At 48.2% G+C, this 20,303-nt stretch overlaps 9 protein-coding genes across 9 annotated transcripts; 5 read left to right on the forward strand and 4 right to left on the reverse strand.

Moving 5' to 3' along the window:
• Window positions 1-54: 54 nt before the first annotated feature.
• V1508DRAFT_381682 (uncharacterized protein) lies at window positions 55-2,472 on the forward strand. Its single transcript, XM_066937705.1, has 2 exons — window positions 55-1,858; window positions 1,918-2,472. Exons 1-2 carry the CDS (start codon window positions 188-190, stop codon window positions 2,320-2,322), a joined length of 2,076 nt encoding a protein of 691 aa, XP_066797870.1. The 5' UTR covers window positions 55-187; the 3' UTR covers window positions 2,323-2,472.
• A 154-nt stretch (window positions 2,473-2,626) lies between these two features.
• On the forward strand, window positions 2,627-4,530 carry V1508DRAFT_411441 (uncharacterized protein). The gene is made up of 2 exons (XM_066939470.1): window positions 2,627-3,392; window positions 3,448-4,530. Exons 1-2 carry the CDS (start codon window positions 2,775-2,777, stop codon window positions 4,318-4,320), a joined length of 1,491 nt encoding a protein of 496 aa, XP_066797871.1. The 5' UTR covers window positions 2,627-2,774; the 3' UTR covers window positions 4,321-4,530.
• Window positions 4,531-4,668: 138 nt separating this feature from the next.
• Window positions 4,669-6,416, reverse strand: V1508DRAFT_263417 (uncharacterized protein). The gene has a single exon (XM_066936449.1). It carries the CDS (start codon window positions 6,180-6,182, stop codon window positions 5,016-5,018), a length of 1,167 nt encoding a protein of 388 aa, XP_066797872.1. The 5' UTR covers window positions 6,183-6,416; the 3' UTR covers window positions 4,669-5,015.
• Window positions 6,417-7,483: 1,067 nt separating this feature from the next.
• Window positions 7,484-9,073, reverse strand: V1508DRAFT_349711 (uncharacterized protein; the record flags this gene model as incomplete). The annotated part of the gene is made up of 3 exons (XM_066936767.1): window positions 7,484-7,944; window positions 7,998-8,288; window positions 8,344-9,073. The coding sequence occupies 3 exons, from the start codon at window positions 9,071-9,073 to the stop codon at window positions 7,484-7,486; spliced, it is 1,482 nt and encodes a 493-aa protein (XP_066797873.1).
• Window positions 9,074-9,693: 620 nt separating this feature from the next.
• On the reverse strand, window positions 9,694-10,828 carry V1508DRAFT_263470 (Pam16-domain-containing protein). The gene is made up of 2 exons (XM_066936450.1): window positions 10,603-10,828; window positions 9,694-10,516 (listed from the first exon to the last, which is right to left on the reverse strand). The coding sequence occupies exons 1-2, from the start codon at window positions 10,603-10,605 to the stop codon at window positions 10,154-10,156; spliced, it is 366 nt and encodes a 121-aa protein (XP_066797874.1). The 5' UTR covers window positions 10,606-10,828; the 3' UTR covers window positions 9,694-10,153.
• Window positions 10,829-10,877: 49 nt separating this feature from the next.
• On the forward strand, window positions 10,878-12,817 carry V1508DRAFT_411450 (surface antigen-domain-containing protein). The gene is made up of 4 exons (XM_066939471.1): window positions 10,878-10,962; window positions 11,061-11,140; window positions 11,189-12,185; window positions 12,239-12,817. Exons 2-4 carry the CDS (start codon window positions 11,072-11,074, stop codon window positions 12,553-12,555), a joined length of 1,383 nt encoding a protein of 460 aa, XP_066797875.1. The 5' UTR covers window positions 10,878-10,962; window positions 11,061-11,071; the 3' UTR covers window positions 12,556-12,817.
• An 89-nt stretch (window positions 12,818-12,906) lies between these two features.
• V1508DRAFT_411451 (uncharacterized protein) lies at window positions 12,907-14,438 on the forward strand. Its single transcript, XM_066939472.1, has one exon. The coding sequence runs from the start codon at window positions 13,020-13,022 to the stop codon at window positions 14,286-14,288; it is 1,269 nt and encodes a 422-aa protein (XP_066797876.1). The 5' UTR covers window positions 12,907-13,019; the 3' UTR covers window positions 14,289-14,438.
• V1508DRAFT_411452 (Alpha/Beta hydrolase protein) lies at window positions 14,439-16,507 on the forward strand. Its single transcript, XM_066939473.1, has one exon. It carries the CDS (start codon window positions 14,647-14,649, stop codon window positions 16,285-16,287), a length of 1,641 nt encoding a protein of 546 aa, XP_066797877.1. The 5' UTR covers window positions 14,439-14,646; the 3' UTR covers window positions 16,288-16,507.
• Window positions 16,508-16,756: 249 nt separating this feature from the next.
• On the reverse strand, window positions 16,757-18,897 carry V1508DRAFT_263521 (WD40-repeat-containing domain protein). Its single transcript, XM_066936451.1, has 2 exons — window positions 18,276-18,897; window positions 16,757-18,221 (listed from the first exon to the last, which is right to left on the reverse strand). The coding sequence occupies exons 1-2, from the start codon at window positions 18,742-18,744 to the stop codon at window positions 16,774-16,776; spliced, it is 1,917 nt and encodes a 638-aa protein (XP_066797878.1). The 5' UTR covers window positions 18,745-18,897; the 3' UTR covers window positions 16,757-16,773.
• Between the last annotated feature and the right edge of the window lie 1,406 nt (window positions 18,898-20,303).

The following is a 20,303-nucleotide window of genomic DNA, read 5'->3' on the forward strand; positions in this document are numbered from 1 at the left end:
CAATTGCTGTTGGACTCCCAATCGCGCCATAACCTGTTATACAAAATTTGCCGCAAACAGCGCCGGGCGTTTACCAACACTGTGCGAACGTCATTGCAAGCAGAACTCTGAACAATTGCGACATATTCGTCTTTACGGAGTGCTTTGTCTAGCAGGTGTGCCACCGAGTGCATGAGGCGACCAGACCATGTCAGGTCCGACTTACACGGGGTTTGGAGACAACGGTATTGCTCCTTCGACCTTCATATCACTGAAATCGCCGGGGTCTGGATTTATGGTTGACACGACTGCGAGGACCGGGAAGAAGAAACGACGAGGGCGGAAAAGCGGCGGGAATTCATCGGGGCCGAGTACGCCGACAACGACGGGGAGCCAGTCTGGTATTGAATCGTCCGCAACTCTGTCGGCGCCTGCGACAGAGTTGAAACGTAGTTACAATAACAGTGCAACTGCAGTTCCACAAATACCGGTGTCTGCTAGTGGGTCAGTCAAGAAGAGGAATGAAAAGAAGAAGAATCGGAAGATCAGAGACCGTGATATTCAAGCTCTTCAGGACAAGGTCGTCCAGAAGCTGAATAACTTTCACAAATTGAAGGGAACTAATCAAAGCAGACCGGCAACTGCGCCATCTGGGAATAACATGAATCAGTTTGACGCGTTACAATCAATATCGGCCAATATTGCGTCGCCAGAAAGCGAGGGTTCGACTGCGGCCGATGACGCAACGCCGAATGTTGCTGCAGAGGAATCGACTTCAGAAGAATATGAACCGGAATACACTGATCCAATTGCTTCTACAGGCACTGCGGAATATAGTCGGACGCAGTCGTCCGAGGAAGATATTTATGATCCGTCGGACTTCGTACCTGTGAAAGTTGGTGGCAAGCAACCACGTACTATTATTAATGGCGAGATACCGGCCAATGGTGACACTGAGTTGCAGACCTTACGAGAAGCAGAATCGATTGTTAGTATATCATCTGAGCCTAGCGCAGTGGAATCAATACCGAACTGGACTGGGGTGACAGCGGACGGGGATAACGCCATCCAGTCGGTGGAAGACCACGGTTTTATCGCATTCGATTTTAGTGACGAGGATCAGAACGCTGAAGTGACAAGTGAAAAGGGCGATGCAGGAGACGCAAAAAGTGATGGTATGGATGGCAAGCATGGAAAACGTGGCATCTTGGCAAAGATTGCCGGAGCTTTGAAGATAGACAACAAGCGTGGCAAGAAGCGGAAACGCGAGGAAGAGGATATAAGCGTGATAGCGCCGTGGACTGTTGGTCATAACTATTCGCATGAACCAGAAGTAACAACTTGGTTGCACAAGGAAGTCCAGGATTTCATCGATTTCGTCTCACCTGACGACGAGCAGGTCGAGCGACGCGCTTCAACTGTGGATCGAGTACAGAAGTGTGTGAAGAGCCTGTGGAGCGACGCCACAGTGTGTGTGTTTGGATCTTACGCAACAAATTTGTATCTGCCGGATTCGGACATTGATATCGTGATAATATCTGACAGCGGTCAATACGATAACAGATCGAGTTTGTATCAGTTGGCGAACTCTCTGAAATCCGCGAAAATTGCGATTAATGTGGAAGTAATTGCCAAAGCGCGTGTTCCGATTATCAAGTTTACCGACAGAATAAGCATGGTTAATGTTGATATTTCGTTCGAACGCTATGGTGGTGTTGTCGCCGCGAATACTATACTACATTGGGTTGCAGCACGTCCTGGTCTCAGGGAGCTTGTGATGATTGTCAAGTATTTCTTGGCCAAGAGAGATCTGAATAGTGTGCCGAATGGTGGACTAGGAGGTTTTGCGGTTGTGTGCATGGTGCTGTCCTTTTTTCAGGTATGTTCGCATATTCAATTGGGGGCTACTATATTTCTATTACTAACAAGACTTGCCAGATGCACCCGAAGATCGCGTCCGGGGAGATACTCCCCGAAGAGAATTTGGGGGTTTTGCTCATACAGTTCCTCGAATTGTACGGCAAGAACTTCAACTATGATGTCGTGGGCATTTCAGTTACAGGAAACGGGTCATATTTTGACAAAAATCGAGACAATGTGCTCGAAAACCGTAACAGATATTCATTAGCAATCCGAGACCCGAACGATCCCACCAATAACATTAGTCGGGGAACCTATAATCTCAGAAATATCAGACGCGCTTTTGGGGGAGCATATGACATTCTAACTACGCAGTGCTACGAGATGGATGCGTTAAGTCGCAGAAAATGGGTTGGCAAAAGTTTGCTAGGTTCGATATTGTACATAGAGGAGAGAGTAAGGATGTCCTATCCCGACTTCTAGGTACTTCTTAGGTATACATGTTCATTTCGTGTATTATATGGCTAATAGATAGGGACTTGGGGCATGGAATTTCATTTGTGTTTAGTAAAGGGTTTTAGTAGGCGGTACTATTTGTAATTTCCTATGGAGACTTAATAATAATCTTTAGTTGCTAAGGCGAGCATCTCTCGGGTGTAGGGCATGATCAGTTCACAGCTATGTGGGATATGTGACCTGAACGTGAGGCTTTTGTGTTCTCACTTTCTGTGACCGTAAAACCTTATTAATGCAAAACCTTGACCACCAAAAAATTCATCAATTTGTGGAGAACAAAGATACGACTTTCAAGTTCCAAATTACGAACGAAGTTCAGCAGAATTTTAAAACAAATTCAGTATCTACTTTGATCCAGGTGATAAGGAGTGTGCGTATCCCGCTATTCATTAAATTTGAAAGTGAGGCACACAACGGCGATGTCTTCGCAATCCCCTCACAATGTCAACCACGCGCCGGTCAGTTCAGCGTCGTCAGTTACTCAGCCTCTGCCTCTTCCTAAGGTCGAGAATGGCAGTCAGTCATTGCCTCCGCCTATTCCAGCTCAGTATACGCTTCAGCCATTGCCACCCATGATCGCAGATATGCAGGGCCGACCAACGCCTTCTCCAGCTGGCTCCTTTAATCCACAATCGGGCACTCCACCAACTATGTCCATTGGCGGCAGGATGATGTCTCCGCATCTGAATTCAATGCCAATTCCGCTCGCGGAAAACGCTGGTCCTTTGCCTGTGTCTTTTCATCCTTTGCCGTCGGGATACTCGCCTTCAATTGTGCCAAATGGCCGAAGGGGAATGATGGCTTACGTTGGCGGTGCGAGCAACGGAGCTCATAGTCTTGCCAGCAGTAACGGTGGAACCGGCGTTGATGGCAGAAGACCGCCTGATGTGGCGCAGCCGGAGTCCATCGGGAATGGAACTGAGAATGCCCATGACCTAGCGTCTGGACTCAATGGACTCTCTGTGATGCCAGCTCGATCCGACTCACAAGCTTCGGCTGGCGATGCCGCGGAAGCTTCTGTTCTCGCCTCGAATCAGGTAAGCCGGCGTGATCTAGTTGCAAGCGGAAGAAAATATCAACCTGTACTTTTAGGATCTTCAGCCTTACATCTACAATATAGGATTTATTCACGCTGCATGGACCGATACGTTTCTCTCCATTCCTCCTCATACTACACTTCGGCTACATGCCCTCATGATCTCACGGTCACCGACACTTTATCGATTCCTCCTTCCCCTTGCTGCTCAGGGTCCACCATACCACATTCAAATTAATGACGCTGATCCGAATCTTTCCACCGCGGCCATATCAATGACTCTGGCTACATTATACGGCCAGCCACTAGTAATTGACCCCCCTACGCTCGCCATTGCAAAAGGCCTCATTGCTGCTGGGTGTCTCTTTGGCCTTGAAGATGTCGTGAAGGCCGGATACGCAGCCTTACAATCGTTGATCTCCATCGAAGCCCTCCCGGAGCTGTTTGCGTTCGCGTTCGAGTGCCTTCCAAGCACACCGTTGGCGGCTTCGTCGACAGGATCAACTCCTTCCGGCGACGAGATTCATCGCGATAACATCGTCGTGACGTATCCCGGTCCATACCCGAAGTACACTGAGACTCTGCTTCCATCACTTGTCACGTACTTGATCGACAACATCGACCACGAGTTCATACTCAAGCCGAATGGAAATAATCCTCCACCCTCATTACGAAGCATCCTAATATCACTTCCTTTTTATCTCTTTAAGCATGTTTGCGAGAGCGAGAGTCTCAAGTGCAAGAGTCAGATGGAGCGTTACGGATTTGCCCGTGATCTCATTGGCGAGCGGGAGCGACGGCGGCGGAAGACCGGCGGAGGTTCGTATGAAGAAGGTGTCGTTCTTGCCTTTGGTGGGGGCAAAGGCGGTGTTGAAGTTATTCGAAAACCGACCGGAAAGAAGAAAGTCCTATGGAAAGCGTCGAAGTAGAATTGCCTGCGACGACATGCAGTGACGTAGGTTGTTGCTCGTTTGCTACTTGTTCTGTCTAAAATGAAACAAAAGGAATATGTCGTGTTGCACAGTTGGATAATTACATCATTGTTTGTGCGTGTTAGAAAGGCAGTATTGTGTACATAGGACCATGGAACTTATAAACAATTAATTTGCATTATTACAATGATTAATGCATAACATATGACAGGCGTATTGTGGTGAACGCGGAAATAAGCATACATTAAACAATTCCCAAAAGGCCACGCTTAAATCGCAAAAGTAATTTCTTTTAAATTCGCTCTTGCGCCTATTACTAACTTATTCTTTCACCCCAGGACTAGTTTGTGAAAATGTCATTGAATGTAGCTGGTACAACGTCCAGGCTGGCCGCTCCAAACAAGCCACTAAAGAATCTGCAAATCATAATAGTCTGAATATGGTACGCGCGGGCGACGCCAAGATCTTCTCTGTCTGAATGGCTGCCTGGGACCTGATGGGATTGACACGTAAATAGAAGGAAAAAATACTATATACGACGGAGACGGTACTGGACCAAATCGCCTTTTTCTTTCCGTTCAATCTCCAACTCCTCTTTCAGCTCTGCAATAATTTTTTCGCTCTGTGCCAGTTTTTGCGATGGTTACCATTCCGTTCGGCTTCTATAAGTACGGTTCCCACCTCAGATCCATCTATGGCAATAGCGCCAAGTACTCTAAAGAGTACTGGACCAAATCGCCTTTTTCTTTCCGTTCAATCTCCAACTCTTCTTTCAACTCCTCAACCATCTTCTCGCTCTGTTCCAGTTTTGTGATCCACTTAGTCTCCAATTGTTTCTTTAGGGCAATAACTTTAGACTCATGTTTCTTGCTATATTGGAGATGTAACTCCTTAGCGATTTTTTCAAGCCGGTCACTTTCCCGCAGACATCGTTCTTCCATAACAACGTTCCTCTCTTCAGACTGCCGTAATGATTGCCGCAACGCCATGAGCTCCGCATCTTTGCCCGCTAATTCTGCCTTCAATGTAGCAATCTCAGAAAAATACTCTGCTTTAAGCGATTCTACCTGCCTCGACGACATTGTAGGCACGGACCGCGGTGTTAGAGTAGGAAAATCCAAGTCTAGTAGACATGCATCGGAATTGCCATTACTTTTTGCCTTCTGATTGTTTTGTGTCGGTGTAGAGTCACTTGACAACGTTGATGGCGAAAACCTGACGTTGAGGATCTCACCGGGCGTCGCCAAGTCTAACAGATATTTTGTCTTCGTGGTCGACGGGGTGTGCAGAATCGAATTCTGCCTCTGCCGCGGCGTCTGAAGGGCTCTCGGTGTTTCTGACCCTTCTCTCGTATCCTGGTCACTTATAAAGCGAATATTAGATGCCGTGGGTGTATTATCCTTGCCGGGGACAGTATTTCCCATTCCAGGATATTGTTCAAATGGCGACGACGGCAACATATTGTCATCCTCGTCGTCTTCTAAAATTCGAATCGATCGACGATCGGGGGTTACGTTAATTTTTCGATCACTCCGGAAATCAACTTTCTTCGCGCTCTCGGGATCCCGCAATACGGATGACAGTCCGATAGACGATCGCGAACTCGATAGAGAAAACTTTTTTGAAGATTTTCGCGCGCTGCCGGCGTTTGAGGATACTGGCTTTCCTTTCGTGATCGAAGAATGGGAGGCTGAGCGTGTAATTGAGGCAATGCCGTACTCGGACTTGCTGGAGCGTAGACCGCCAGATTTTATGGAGGATCGCGCGCTGTGGGGTTTGATTGCAGGACCGAGTGTGGTGCGTGGCGTGACGGGGCCTGCATTCGGCGACGTGTCTGACAGGGGAAGCAGACTTGACATTGCGGCCCGTGAATAGAATTAACCAGATACTGGTAGCGACGAAAATTGGGAAGAGGTGATGGTTGTATGGCGGCGAACCGATGGCGGCGCCGCCGTTGTGTTGCGACACATTTGCTCGTGCGGCTCAGGGAATTGTGATAAACAAACTCTTTGTTACTATGGCAACTGCATACGTACTGTAGCACATGCCCCAGTATAATGGACGACACAAATGACTGTAATGGAAGGCCCAGTCAGTAAAATAGTTCCGATTATCATTATGGACGAAGTGGATTCCGCATTTCCTATTATAATTGAGAATTCTTTCTACCTCGATGTACTGAACAATAGCTGGAACTTGATGCAAGGAAGTTAGCATCCGATAGACATAATACAGAAGGGATAGCGGGACAAATTAATATTCTTGTATTCCATTAGTGTAGATATCATGTCATGCCAATGCTGACCATGATATCAACAAGAGGAACAACATTCTACATCGCCGCGGATACGGAGCCGTTGTGCACAAATTCCATGAGACACAAAAGAGATGCCGCCTGGCCTTCAATTTGCGGATGGAATCCAACGCTGATGTTCTGGGTATTGCGAAGTCTCTGACATTGAGCGGTTCCATCACAATAATAGATGATGTCCATCACGCGCGGGCATCTCCGGCGTAGAGCTATCATGGCATTTCCAACTGAACTACCTTGTGACGTATTTCCCAATTATACCTAATAACTCGACAATAACAAACAGATCGAATCACACTTGACAGCACCAGGTCTCCAACGGAGCTGCACAGGAAATACGGACAGGGCTCACGTTGGTGATCGTGCGGCGCGAGAGTTGTTATTCTGTATTCCGTAGTAGTGATCTTTCTATCTCAGGGACCTTTCTTTACCGTAATGAGGATCATGTGGAATATTGGCGATACAATACGATATTCAACATCAATACCGTATATCGTAACGCCTAATTTCAAATCTAGGATATTATCGCCTGAATTATTGCCAGTGATTTTCCTCTCGCAATAACGCTAGCACTTCAATTACTATTGAGCCTGTAAGACGCCATTCTTTTCTTGTTCGTGGAGCAAGCGGTTAGTCGAGACAGAGGCAGACTACGACGAGAAACCGCCATGAGCGTCCTCACTGATTGGCATTGCAATCACGGCTTGCTATTTGCAAAATGCTTGCGAAGTGAACTCTGACTTGCGATGCAGCTTATCATTCATTATACAATACATTCTAAGCAAAACTACACACGCAAAGCCTCTCTCATAATGAATTGCATGCGTAAGAACACAGTTGGGATATCAATCATGCAATTGTTAGCGTATATCTGTACTTCATTTTATGATAATCAATTTCGCGAATAGGTATAGAGGGATCCAGGTTTGTGGAGCTAACGAAAACTGGACTGGATATATCCTGGGCCCTGATATTCTGTTTAAGACCCTTTTTGCTGCGTAGTGTGTCTGATCCTCGTCGCGATCCGAATGAATTTAGAGTACTAGTAGTTGATACTGGGGAAAAGTCAATGCTAGATACCAGAGCGCTTGTAGGGGTGACTGGTGAGGGAACGAGTGTGCTGGTCGGCGAGACGGGTCTGACATCGACAATTACGCCATCGACTGGTAAGTTCACTAGCGTTACTGTGCCTCGGTCTATTAGTGGCCAGGGGGTTTTTGGGCAATTAGAATAAGAATTCGTTCGAAGAGGGTTTCGTGGTGGGATTTGCGGGACGCCGACTTCGTTGCCCACTGGTGATGATGCGAATTCTAGAGATCATTAGCATTTAGTCATAGTTATTGCCAGGCGCGAGGCTGCTCACTTTCGCCAATAAAGCTGTCTTTAGCAAAATCTATTCTGGCTTCCTTCTTCGCGGTGCACCACTCAGTGTGTCGCCTGTGGCTTTGCCAGGGTCGGGATGTACTTCCGTCGCGTACCATTTCGGGCAATGCCAATTTAAGTCCCGATGAAGACCTATCAGCAACTGTTCCTGTATAACATGACCGACTTCGCCGACAATATTCCTCAACGACTAGGCCGCTACTCAATTGAGACTCCAAGACCCTAAGCTGCTCAACATCGTTGGCAACTCCTGCAGAATGCCCTCGATTTTCTAGAAGGGTTAGAAGCTCGTAGACGCTCAAAGTTGCCATTTAACATGCAATTACCTGATATAGTTGTGGACTGTGACAGATTCCGTAGATGTCGCTTGACTAGTGTAGCAAGTGACGGCATCAAGTTCGAGACATCATTCTCTGCTACGTTCACTTTGGTAGTCGCGATAGCACCTGGACATGAATCTAGTTCGAATGACTGCATGGTCATAGCCGAGGGTGGCACCTCGAGATCAATTGATAAATCATCTGGAATGTTCGCATCCACAACAGAAGCGATAACCAACTCCGCCAAATTCGAACTGGTTGACTGCCGTGTTCGCACTCTTGACGATGATGTAGGTCTCGACTGCCTCGGGCTCGACTTTGACTGATCGACGCGGGTCGGCTCTTCCATATTATCAATGTAAGAATTGTTCTGTGTGCTTCCACCCAATGGCGGTGTGTAGTACGTCTGTTGCGGCTTGTTCCATATCTTAGACGCGGTAGCTCCTGTCAACACCGACGACGGTTTCGATGGCATAGCCTGCATTTCTGGTATTGGAACGCGATAGCTGAACAAATGCAGTGTTTGCGGACATTGAATGACATTGGATTCTCGTGTGTCTGAGAATATGGGCTCACCGGGGTTCAACAAGAACGGAAATTGCTTAGCTAAACTCGGTAGGATGAGAGATTGGCGGAAGTATTCGTCTTTCGGCAGGGCATTGAGTATATCTGCTTCTGATATTGTCGTGATAGGCTCCTTCTTGTGCTTTTGCTGGCGCTTGCGGAGAAAGTGCATTGTTGTGTGAACAAAAGGTGCGGAGATTAATACGCAAAACGCCAATGGTGGGTGTATCGAATGGAGGACTGCGAAGAAAGAAAGAACAAGACAAACCAGACAGAACCAGAACAAGCACTCAGCAGGGCGAGACTAAAATAAAAGCAGGTTGAGAAAGGTATGAGCACCACAGAGACGATATAATCAGCAGACTAGGTAAGGCTGTGGGGATAGGCTGGTGCCACATTATGTCGGAGACTTCCAGAACGATTAGAGGCTGAGTTGTAACACTCAGTCTGGTGGCCACACACCGCACATTGACTTGTATAGCTTAGCAGCTCCCAGTACAATATTGGAAGTTACCAACTATTCCAATCAGTCTACGGTAGAGTTGACACCAATGTTCAATAATTATATTTCCTCACGATTCATTCCGCGCTATCCGATATATATAATATTCTTTCTTGTACGAACATGGAACATCCTTCACCGATAGCATCACAAGTCAAATCCTCAACTCTAACTAGTTACTCCCGGAATTTAGAAGTCGGGATAAATTAACACTTCCTACCGGTGATTAGACGTGTGTTTTGGATATAGGCCTCCTGCGCATCGGCACCATGTAACCTTCCGTTGCACTACAAAATGGGGCCGAATCCGATCGCCACGGCCGGGTAACAATCCATTACTGTTAGTGAATCTGACATTATAATCTCGTAGAGAAATCGCATATATATTTTATGCGGGATACAGCTGTCGACAATTGCCGAAGCTCATAAGTTGCAGATTTCGTGTTCGACTTTCCTAGCATCTCAAAACCTAGTCATTTTGCCACTTACAATAAATGTCACCTGAAATCTACACTGAATTGAAGAGTACGATCCGATTACTGCCAAACCCTTTGTACAGTGAAGAGAGTACTATAAATTTGAGAGAGTGGACAGCTATACAATCGATAGGAGAGAGTTTATTTAGTCCCATAGAAAACATGATCCAATGCCAGAAATATTACAAGTACACGTACATTGCCGAAATATCCCAAACCTTTTATACTGTATACCTTTATTATCATGCCTGTAGTCTCATCTCAATTCGCACTCGCTAACTGCCAGTCGCTCCCGCACTGGCTCCTCCATTTGGTGACGGCTCATGTTTCACCAGTTCCTTGTCTATCCGCTCCTTTGCTCGGAATACTTTACTTTGCAAATAGAAACTTCCTCCTTTCTCCTTCGAGTTGACATTGAATAGATGATCGTATCGTGCCTTAATTTCTTCCGCCTTCAATGCTTCTGAACGGACATTGAGGATTGAGCATGACTCTTGAAGTGAAATCCCTCCCTCCTTCGCGGCGGCCGAAGTCGCCTGTGCTGCCGACGACGCCGCTGCTTGCTTATACGCTTGCACGAATGCCTTGCCAAACACCTGCGCGCCAGTAAAAACAACCTGCATCAAAATTCTATGCGCCTTTGAAATTGACAATTAGCTTAGCGGTCATTCGCCAAATCATTCCCGCATGCACATCCAGTGGATGATTGCCATCTAGGACTTACCATTATGATATTGACGCCACTCAAATCGTCCGTATCGCAGAACAACAACACCACTCAGGCACTGCACAAATATAATATTGCAGTACTATCGAACTTTCCTCGTCTACACGCAAAGATCAAGCTGATTTGTGTTCGTAACCAGAGTTAATTATGAATCAGAGGGAAACTTTTAGAATCTGCGAAAAGTCCAGGTGCGCGGCTTAAATTACCCGGCCTTTTGCCATCGTTCTCGAGCGAATTGGGTTGAGTTGTAGCGGATCGGTTACATGTGAGATCTTTACTATTGTTCAATATTCCAACACCGTAATCTGATCATACTAGACGGTGACGTATCCTCCTAATAACACTGCGGTAGTGATTGTAAGTGGACATGATTTTAGAGTGCAGCGACTGAAATGAATCGCAATTTTGTTTATATTCGCTGGCGACAATAATTTGACATCATACTCAATTGTTAGTGGATCTAAAAATGGCCGAAGTACCACCAGACCAACCTGTTAAAGATGCAAAGCGAGTTCAGTCTCTTGTCTACGAGGCGGTAAGTGCATTTGCGATAGTCGTTGGACTTTTGCTAACGTGACCTTAGCTTGAGCGGAACCAAACACTTCCCGTGGCCATGACCTCTCTCCAGATCCAAGGAGGCAATAACACACGATCATCATTTTTGCGTGCACAGGTCGACGATTTACTCAGCAGGCCGTATACCGTCCGAACGCTTCTTCAAGCACTCGACGACTCGGCGAAGAGACTCAATTCGTTCGGGATTTTCAAAGGCGTTGCATACGGCCTCGATCTTGCCGCCCCACAAGAAAATCTCCCGGGCGTCGTCGCTCTCGAAGGTACCCTCCTCCTCCAAGAGGCTTCTACCAAGCGATTACGGACAGGCACCGATGTTGGCAACGGTGAAGTTAGCGCCTATGCTTCAGGCGCACTTTTGAATGTGTTTGGCGGTGCAGAGTCCTTAACCATTGACGCGAAAATCGGCAGCCAAAGGCGATCGTCTTACATTGTTAATTACAGCACGCCCATCAAGAATTCGCATTTGTGGCGGGCTGATATCTCGGGCGTTGCGTCGTCCAGCAATAGGGAGTGGGCGTCGCACGAGGAAGTCCTTCGTGGTTTTCGGGCGAAGGCTGTTGGGCCTGGTGCATTTGGCGGAACTCAAGAAATTGGATATGAAGCGTTTTGGAGAACAGTGACCGGAGTGAAAGCACATGCTAGTGAGAGCGTTCGAGCTGCGGCTGGAGACAGTTTCAAGTCGTCAGTCTTTAATACGTGGACATTAGACAAGCGGAATGATCCCTTATTCCCCACCGAAGGATTCAGCATCAAGCTAAAGAATGAGGTCGCGGGTTACTTGCCCAACAGACAGGGAGATATTCAGTTTATGAAGGGAGAGGTCGAAAGTCAAGTCGCGAAGAGCTTCTGGAAAGAGAATGTCACAATCTCGCTGACTGGAAGGGGCGGATTACTGTGGAGTTTCATGAAGGATGGAAAGACGAACATTGTTGACCGTTTTGTTCTTGGAGGGGCTAATGACGTGCGAGGCTTTTACTTGAACCGTATGGGCCCTCGAGATGAAGGTAAGAGTCATTTCGTTGGTAGCACGTACCTGTTTGCTAATCAGATTCAAAAGAAGACTCAGTTGGTGGAGAAGCATATGCCGCCGGCGGTCTCAGTCTATTCTCTCGTCTACCTGGTGTTACCCATACCTCGCCATTGCGCCTTCACTTGTTCACCAATGCGGGCAGCTTGCTCGGTCTAAATCGAGAGAATCCACGAGAGACTATCGCAAAGCTCTTTAAGGAGCCATCGGTTGCTGCCGGTGTCGGCCTAATTTACAAGCACCCCGTCGCTCGATTTGAATTGAACTTTACACTTCCGATAGCTGCTCGTGCTAGCGAGTTCCCACGGAAAGGATTTCAGTTTGGCTTGGGCATGTCATTTTTGTAATTTGCATTTTCTACCCATATGGTTACAATATGTGAAATAAATTAGAGAATGGAAGGAGGGTCAAGCTTGCATCTGTACGATGGTTTGAAATGAGGGAGAAACTTTCGAGCTGTGCCAGTGTCTTTTACGATGATAGTCTTTAAACAAGTTGCGTATACTTGTAGTTCTTTGCATATTTATCTGTATTCTGTAGTTTAGCGGTAAAATTGTGCGATGTTATACTGTTCGTGTGCTTTAATACCACTCCAATACTTGAAGTTGATAGTGAAGAATTGCGGCTGAGGCGCGGTTGTACCGAAGTGACAATTAGGTTGCTACGCCAAACAACACGTTCCCGAAAACGATCGGCTCCAGCGACCACAACAGTGCACCCAATTATCTATACCAGAGAAACCACGGCAAATTAGACGGCAATAGCCAAACCACGGCAAATTAGACGGCAATAGCCATCGACAGCGAGCAGCATGTGGTGGCTGGCGAGGAAGGAGCCTGAGATCGAGCCTCCGCAGCGTGGTCCGCCTTTCACCCCGCCTTCCCGACAAAGAATCCAATTATTCTCACTCGAGACATTCCTAGAATCGTGTGCGCTTACAGGAACAGTTTTGCTATGTGGTGCCTTCTATTACCGGTATCTGCGCCGCTTTCCGACGGCCCTGAGTATCCCGCAGTCGTTGTATACAAAAGGTCGGACCCTCTCTGGACGCGTTGTTTTTGTTGGTGACGGGGACAATTTCAGATTATACCACACACCCGGGGGCATTTTTGCCGGGTGGGACTGGTTGCGACGAGTACCATATGAGCACTACTGGTACACAAGTACTGGGATCATGCGCCGATTTTGGGAAACCTGGATTCCACGAGAAGCATCTATTGATCCGCAGCGGCAACCTCAGCGACCGCCGCGATGGCGACTATCTCAGCCACAACCTCGCCAGCTCAAGCTGTCAGGCGAGACGATCCATGTGCGGTTATGCGGCATTGATGCACCTGAATGTAAGTCGTACGGGAGACCGGGCCAGCCATTTGGGCCGGAGTCGAAGAATTGGTTGAGACAGTATTTGCTTGGAAGGAAGGTCAAAATTAGGTTATACTCGCTCGACCAGTATCAGCGTGCGGTGGCCAAAGCCACGGTAATCAGTTGGACTGGACAGAAAGATGTATCGAGCGAGATGTTGCGCGCAGGATGGGCGATTGTGTATGAGAGTAAATTCCAGGCGGCGTTTGGAAGCACAAAGGAAACGTATCAGCGCGAGGAACAATATGCTCGAGATCATAAGAACGGCATGTGGAAGTATGGTAAGGCTCTGATTGAGTCTCCGGCAGAGTATAAAAGAAGGATGAGACTCGGTGGAGACCCTCCCAAAGCATTGGATGAGTTTGGGGACACTTTACGACTTTCCGAGTCTACGACTGGATTGTTCAGTCGAATGATGACGTCAATTTTCGGGATGAGAAAGTCGCCCAGTATACCAGCAGAAGAGAAGACAAATGGAGAGGGTGGGGAACAACAGCTGCCGCGTAGTAGCAGCGTTTGTTTGCAGAAGTCACAGGCAAAGGAAGAAAAATCTCTACTTGATACCCAATCTGTGACTCGACGGAGTGGGCCGAAGAGGAATACAATGCAGGTCAATAAACCTGCAGCAGGGTTTATGAGAATGGCGAGGATGACGGCTTGGCGAATATCTAAATTGCCTATCACACAAGGGAAAAGTCGAAGTGTTCGTGGCCACTGAAAACTAAAGGGTTTATAGGTTGTAACATATATTTTTGTTCCGGTTTATTTGTATATATAGAGACCAATGGCATCAGAATCATATGGGTTATGATTACACAGTAAGCGGCTTGGGTGGCTGATGGCGTTGGTCGGAACAGCGATGGTTGCACACCGATTCTTGCTTTTGGAGGCTTTCAGGCACTGAGGCGGCAACGTGCATCAGCAAAATTACGTTACTCGCTCCCACAAAACACACAAACAAACCATCCGAACACCCGTACTCCGCAACTACGACTATTTCACAGATCCTCCTTAGGCGTTATTAACATTTTTTTATTATCGTCTCGAGCCGTTTGTTTTTGTCGGAATCAATAGTCATGGGCTTAGCTGCCCTCCTGCTGCTCATATGCGGCCCGTTAGTAGCTCTTTACTATCTCGTCCAGCGAGCGAGAACGCTCACGACCTTCGAGATCTCAGTGCTCAATGATCTAGCTCTGGACGACTCTCCTCTCACACAGCGCGATGGCCACATCCTCACCATCCCGCACCGTCTACCGAGCTCTGGAAGTTACCTCAATGTGTCTGTTCGCGTCGTGCACGTATCAGCTGCAACTCCACGCAATCCTAATCCTGCTAACTTGCCTGTTTTCGTGCTGATCCACGGTCTTGGAGGCCAACTCGCACAATTCGACGAACTCGTCGACTTCTTCACTTACTACGCCGACGTGCTCACGCTGGATCTGCCGGGCAGTGGTGGTGCGCCGTACGACTCATCGTTGCCCTCGGAAACATATTCGACGCCGTCACTGGTCAAACTAATCTCGGCCGTCGTCAACGAAGCGCTCGGGACAGAGCGGGAGATCATTTTAGTCGGGCATTCGCTCGGCACGGCTATGGCTTGTTATCTCGCGATTTCGAACGACATGAAATCTCGATGCAAAGGTCTTGTCGCGATTTGTCCACCTGTGCCGCTTTCGCAATCTGCGCTCCGGGCCCAGAAATTTACAAAGTATATTCCGCCTATGATATTCGACTTATTCCGGTATTATGACCGCCAAGGTGATTTGCACTCTCCGTCCGTCGAAAGGATGTTGGGCTCGTTCGACGTTGCTTCCGCGATAGAGGAGAAGATACGGCGGCGACAGTTGCGTTGGAACCTGCAAGTGAGGACGCCAGTATGGCTCGCCATGGCCAGTGGTGCACGTGTGCCCATGTTTGCGGAGTGGAACAGCCTCACTGTTCCGGTTTGTCTAATTGGTTCCGAGCAGGATCGTGTTACGCCGCCTGAGGCTGTGTCGACCATTGCAGAGTGGATCCGGGATGGGAGAGTTGGTCATGCTGCTACTGAGAGTGTACGAACGACGATTATTCCTCGGGCAGGGCATATATGCTTGGTTGATAGACACGAGACGGTTTGCGGAATCATCAACGAATTCGTCGTGGCGTGTGTCGACCAACGGTTGTCCCTTGGTTGGCAGTTAGCTGATTTGGCGACGCGAGACGATAAATGGAGTCTAAAGAATGAAGCAAAATGGAGATCCGTGCAATCTGTATCACCAATTATAGGTCGCTCGCATTTTAGAGCAATGAAGACACTGCGACAGGACGATGCTGAGCAGAATCCGGCGGCGTTGGAAGAGAATTTCGCGGACATTACCGACATCATCGACATCTCGCGTGACCAGCAGCCGCCCTACGCTCCGGCGTCATTTAAAAGGATAACGTACCACAAATTCCCGACTGTCTCTAAAATTCCACCGACGAGAGGTCAAGTGGACGAGTTTATCGCGTTGGTAGACGATATCTGCTATGGCCCGGATGGCGTGGACAAGGGCCGCGTTGTAGCGGTACATTGCCATTACGGCTTTAATCGGACTGGATTCCTGATATGTTCGTACATGGTCCAGCGGATGGGTAGGCCCGTCCGGGAGGCAATCGAGGATTTCAGAGTCGCTCGACCGCCGGGGATCAAGCATCCACATTTCATAGACGAGTTGTATGTGCGATATACACTATAGATCGCAAAGCATATGTGCGATATACACTATATATCGCAGAGTATATTAGACGTGTGCGATACAGGTTTTATTTGGGTCTTTGGATGGCGTATGATTGGCAAATGTACATTACACTCCTCGCGTTAATTAGGAAAGGTAGTGCAGGTAATGGCTACTAATGGCGTATATTAATATTTTATTGTTGCTGTAAGACATAAATTTACAAAGTATGAGCAAATTCACTGAACTCCTAGAGTGACAGGTATGAAATGAGACAGTAAATGATCAAAGCAAATGCATACCCCCGCGCCAGATTCTAAGCATAGCAGATATATCACGATACAACCCACAAGCGCGCTAAAGAGAGACCCAATAACCATCCCATTCTATGTACAAATTATAATCATAATGGTAACTCTCATAAAGTTAATACCAAAACCAAAACACACAGCAGTACACCCAATGGTACTATAACACCGTTGATAGAATGTAAAATCAAAATCCGAATTATACTGAAGCACTCCTACCTTTTGGGATATCGAATTCCTGGGGAGAGTGGGAACCTTGCGAGCTCGAATTACTGTCACTTTCCTCGCTTATTTGGCGATCGACCACTCCGGCAGTATCATTTGCATCGCTTGACTTGTCAGAGGTAGTAGTAAACTGCGAAAGCTTGCCGGACGTGACGTATTGCACAGGGACCTCAGGGACAGTCTCTGGCTCTCTCTTGGCGGTATTCATAAGCATCATCCGCATGACCATGTTCCCACTAGATCGCTTCTGCATACCGCTTCCTCTTCTATTGTGAATTGGTCTAGGAAACAATCCGTCTTTTCGAAGAGCACTCTTGTCAAGCGCAACGAACGTAAACTCATCATCTGGCCCCCACGCAAACGCTTGATGGGAGAGACTTTGTATAGGCTTGGTAGGGCAACTTCTGGCGACATCATGTGCAACAAATCGTTGATCTCGACTTGCGGCCCATATAGTACCAGCAGGTCGGTGCCGGCGGACTCTCTTCGATCCGGACCGAGGTCGTTGCCGTATTCTGTCATCGAGCTCATCCTCACAATCAGACCATTCAGATTCTTCGATCGGCGCTTGCGATCCATACATGCCATCGCTAGCCCATGTGAGGGCGCAAATCGGTGCCTTATGATAGTCGATGATATACGCTGGTATATACTTTCTCCGCAAATTCCATACTTGTATTCTGTAATCTCCCACACTGAGGGATGAACTCGCGAGATATGCGTCATCGATCGAATCCGTCCTTTCTGATCCACACGGTCTCTTCCAAAGCACGTTTGACACCGCACCAGATGTCGGTATTTCGTACATCGGACGCGTAATTCGTGCCGGTTGGTCGGACTTGTCGGACTGCCTCAGGTCCCAGACGCGAATTGTCCGGTCACGACCACCGGTTGCAACAATATCCAGATGCGGATGATAATCGAAGCAAAACCCAGGCCCACTGTGTGCCTGTACTCGTCTATCTGGAGTCGCGAGATATCGCGAATCCCATCGAAGTAGATAACCAGTGTCAAATATCGCACAGGTCTTGCTTGCATCGATGTTAGAGACCTGCACGCGTCTTGAGGACTCTGGCCCGTTGACACTGGCGACCGACCGGTTGGTGCGCAAATCCCAAAACTTGATTGCACGGTCTAGGCCGCCAGAGATGATGATATGAGGATTCATGGGATTGAGTGAGATAGAATTGACTGTTCGGGTGTGGCCGCTGAGCCGTCGGGGAGTAGCAGTTGGTTTATTGAGATCGTACATCGATATTGAGCCGCTTGTTGAGGCAACGGCCGCGTTGTTTGAGTAATTTCCTAGACACCACTTCATGTCGGAGACATATCCGATGCGGTCGTCGTCGGCAGCTTTCCGGGACTCACGCATGTCGACCAATTCGAGTATTTCATTGGGATTGACCTTAACGACGCGCATATCTTCAATTTCATTAGCTAATTGCCAATTGTAAGTCAGAAAATTTCAAGACATACATCCTCGGCCAGCCAGCAGAGCACGGCTACTGTACGAGTCATTGCAGGCGGCAGTGAGGGGGACATCTACCTCAAACACGAGATTGGGTTTCCTGAGGGCCGACTTCCTGAGTGCAATTGCGGACGAGGCAGATATGGCTGTAGGTGTGAATGGCGATGACGGTGATTGTGGCGAGAGTACTGATATCGGCTCCACTTTGTCGCTCGATATACTGGACGACGAAGAAGCTGATGTCGATAGATCGGAGGGAATACTGGGCCCGCGCGGAGAGAGCGGGGAGGTTCCAGCAATGTAATGGGTCAGGCGTGCAAGTGTGCCTGGTCGAGGGGAGGTAGCACCCGGAAGTGTGGAAGGAGATGACAGCGTAGAGATATTAGAAACAGTTGAAGACGAGAAATGCGAGAACGGAGATGATTCGGCAGACGATGTCGACTGGGCATCGGATAACGGTTGAATAGGAGTAGGCATTGTTTAATGTCACCGACTAGAGCAGCGGAAGTCAAGATTGTTGCGGCTGCAGGACGCGGGCTTGGAGAGGAAAGAGGCGACGACAACAGAGGACGTGGAACGTCGCCATACGAAGCTCCGGGAGCAGGACGGGATGATAGAATGCGGCAGCGAGGACAGCGCGGCTGTAGCACACAGGGGCCGAGAAGCTTGGAGCCCAAGTCGTGCGCTGATGCGGCGAACCCCAGAAGAGAATCGAGGACGAAAGCGATGAGTTGGTTAGCCAAGAGTCGCGTGTGTCACTGGCTTCTCGCTTCGAGCCCGAGATCAATCCGGGAGGCGGCGCGAAGCACGAGCGAGCAGTTCAGATATATTGACGCGAGTGCGAGCGCAGTGCGGACACAGAAGTGCTCGGCGTGACGCGGGAGAAGTACTGCTATCGTAGCTGGTCTGTTTGCAATTGGGGTGATATTCCTGGTTCGTTGTGGCGGGCACTAAGCCGCTCCCAAACTGTTCGTCGGTGTGGCGGCTGCCGTAGTGCGCAACTCAGGGTCTCGTACCTGCCCCACGCTGATCTACGCCCCACAAATAGATCAGATCCAACCTTCGTCCCGCCTCCGTAGCAACAGGTACGTTGTGCGCCTCCCCGGTCGATCGTTGTAGGCACGGCGTGGACGGGATAACGTCACGCACGACAGAAAAAAAAATTGAGTATATGAATCGAGAAAGCGCGTGCGATTGAAAGTGCCGTACGCTACAAACCTGGGTTCCAAGTGTTAGGTGCATCTATATTCATGGTTCAGGCATTCATTCACGTCAACGAAATCTTGCGACTATAGCATGTCATAGCCACGTCATTACTGAAACTGGACTTACTGGCTGTCAATCGCGGAGATTCTGATAGAAAATATGCACACAATATTATACAGAATGGGGTAATGTCAACACACGGCAGTCGCGTCCTCAACGAGGAGTGTCTGACCTGAAGAAACTGGGCATCTGAGCGGACTAGGTTGTTAGTGAGAAATACGTGCCATGAAAAGTATCAGTCACTGGCAGAGTGACACTTACAGTACCAAATTACAAGATTAGCTAAGCCAAGGCAGGGATTGTGAGTTGTTGGGTACGGGTGACGCCCTAAGATTCTGGCTGACTGGCGAGGACAAGGGGAGATTATATAGATCCGCGCATGGTAGCCTGCTCTTGTCAATCGAAGATAGAACGATTCTGTGCGACGACGACAGGCGCGTGCTAGAGTGCTGCTGATTACTATTATGTCCGTGGTCTTCTCGTCATATCCTGGCATGCAATATTCCATTTCATGAGTCATCTGTTACCGTATATCTCTTCGGCATGGGGCTGGACAATGCGCTGTCAAGAAATAACTGCCCTTGAAGTAGCCTTGAGGCACTACTTGTGCCAGTGGGCGAATTTGCTGAAAACATAATGTCACACGCTCATCCTGCAGAGTTTACTTCTTCTATCTTGGTGGGTGCGCACGTGCAGATAATACGAATACAGTTACGTTATCGGACTTTATTATGAGTGTTTTGCGGCAGGTTTGTCCTATAGTTGACCTT

This window comes from Lipomyces doorenjongii, assembly GCF_038497915.1.
Source record: "Lipomyces doorenjongii strain NRRL Y-27504 unplaced genomic scaffold V1508scaffold_7, whole genome shotgun sequence".
Lineage (NCBI taxonomy): Eukaryota > Fungi > Ascomycota > Lipomycetes > Lipomycetales > Lipomycetaceae > Lipomyces > Lipomyces doorenjongii.

Coding starts and splice junctions, on each gene's coding strand:
- V1508DRAFT_381682 (XM_066937705.1), top strand. CDS start 188: ATGTCAGGTCCGACTTACACGGGGTTTGGAGACAACGGTATTGCTCCT. Junction 1,859..1,917: donor TGGTGCTGTCCTTTTTTCAG/GTATGTTCGCAT, acceptor AAGACTTGCCAG/ATGCACCCGAAGATCGCGTC.
- V1508DRAFT_411441 (XM_066939470.1), top strand. CDS start 2,775: ATGTCTTCGCAATCCCCTCACAATGTCAACCACGCGCCGGTCAGTTCA. Junction 3,393..3,447: donor CTGTTCTCGCCTCGAATCAG/GTAAGCCGGCGT, acceptor CTGTACTTTTAG/GATCTTCAGCCTTACATCTA.
- V1508DRAFT_263417 (XM_066936449.1), bottom strand. CDS start 6,182: ATGTCAAGTCTGCTTCCCCTGTCAGACACGTCGCCGAATGCAGGCCCC.
- V1508DRAFT_411450 (XM_066939471.1), top strand. CDS start 11,072: ATGGCCGAAGTACCACCAGACCAACCTGTTAAAGATGCAAAGCGAGTT. Junction 11,141..11,188: donor AGTCTCTTGTCTACGAGGCG/GTAAGTGCATTT, acceptor ACGTGACCTTAG/CTTGAGCGGAACCAAACACT. Junction 12,186..12,238: donor TATGGGCCCTCGAGATGAAG/GTAAGAGTCATT, acceptor CAGATTCAAAAG/AAGACTCAGTTGGTGGAGAA.
- V1508DRAFT_411451 (XM_066939472.1), top strand. CDS start 13,020: ATGTGGTGGCTGGCGAGGAAGGAGCCTGAGATCGAGCCTCCGCAGCGT.
- V1508DRAFT_411452 (XM_066939473.1), top strand. CDS start 14,647: ATGGGCTTAGCTGCCCTCCTGCTGCTCATATGCGGCCCGTTAGTAGCT.
- V1508DRAFT_263521 (XM_066936451.1), bottom strand. CDS start 18,744: ATGCCTACTCCTATTCAACCGTTATCCGATGCCCAGTCGACATCGTCT. Junction 18,222..18,275: donor TCTGCTGGCTGGCCGAGGAT/GTATGTCTTGAA, acceptor ATGAAATTGAAG/ATATGCGCGTCGTTAAGGTC.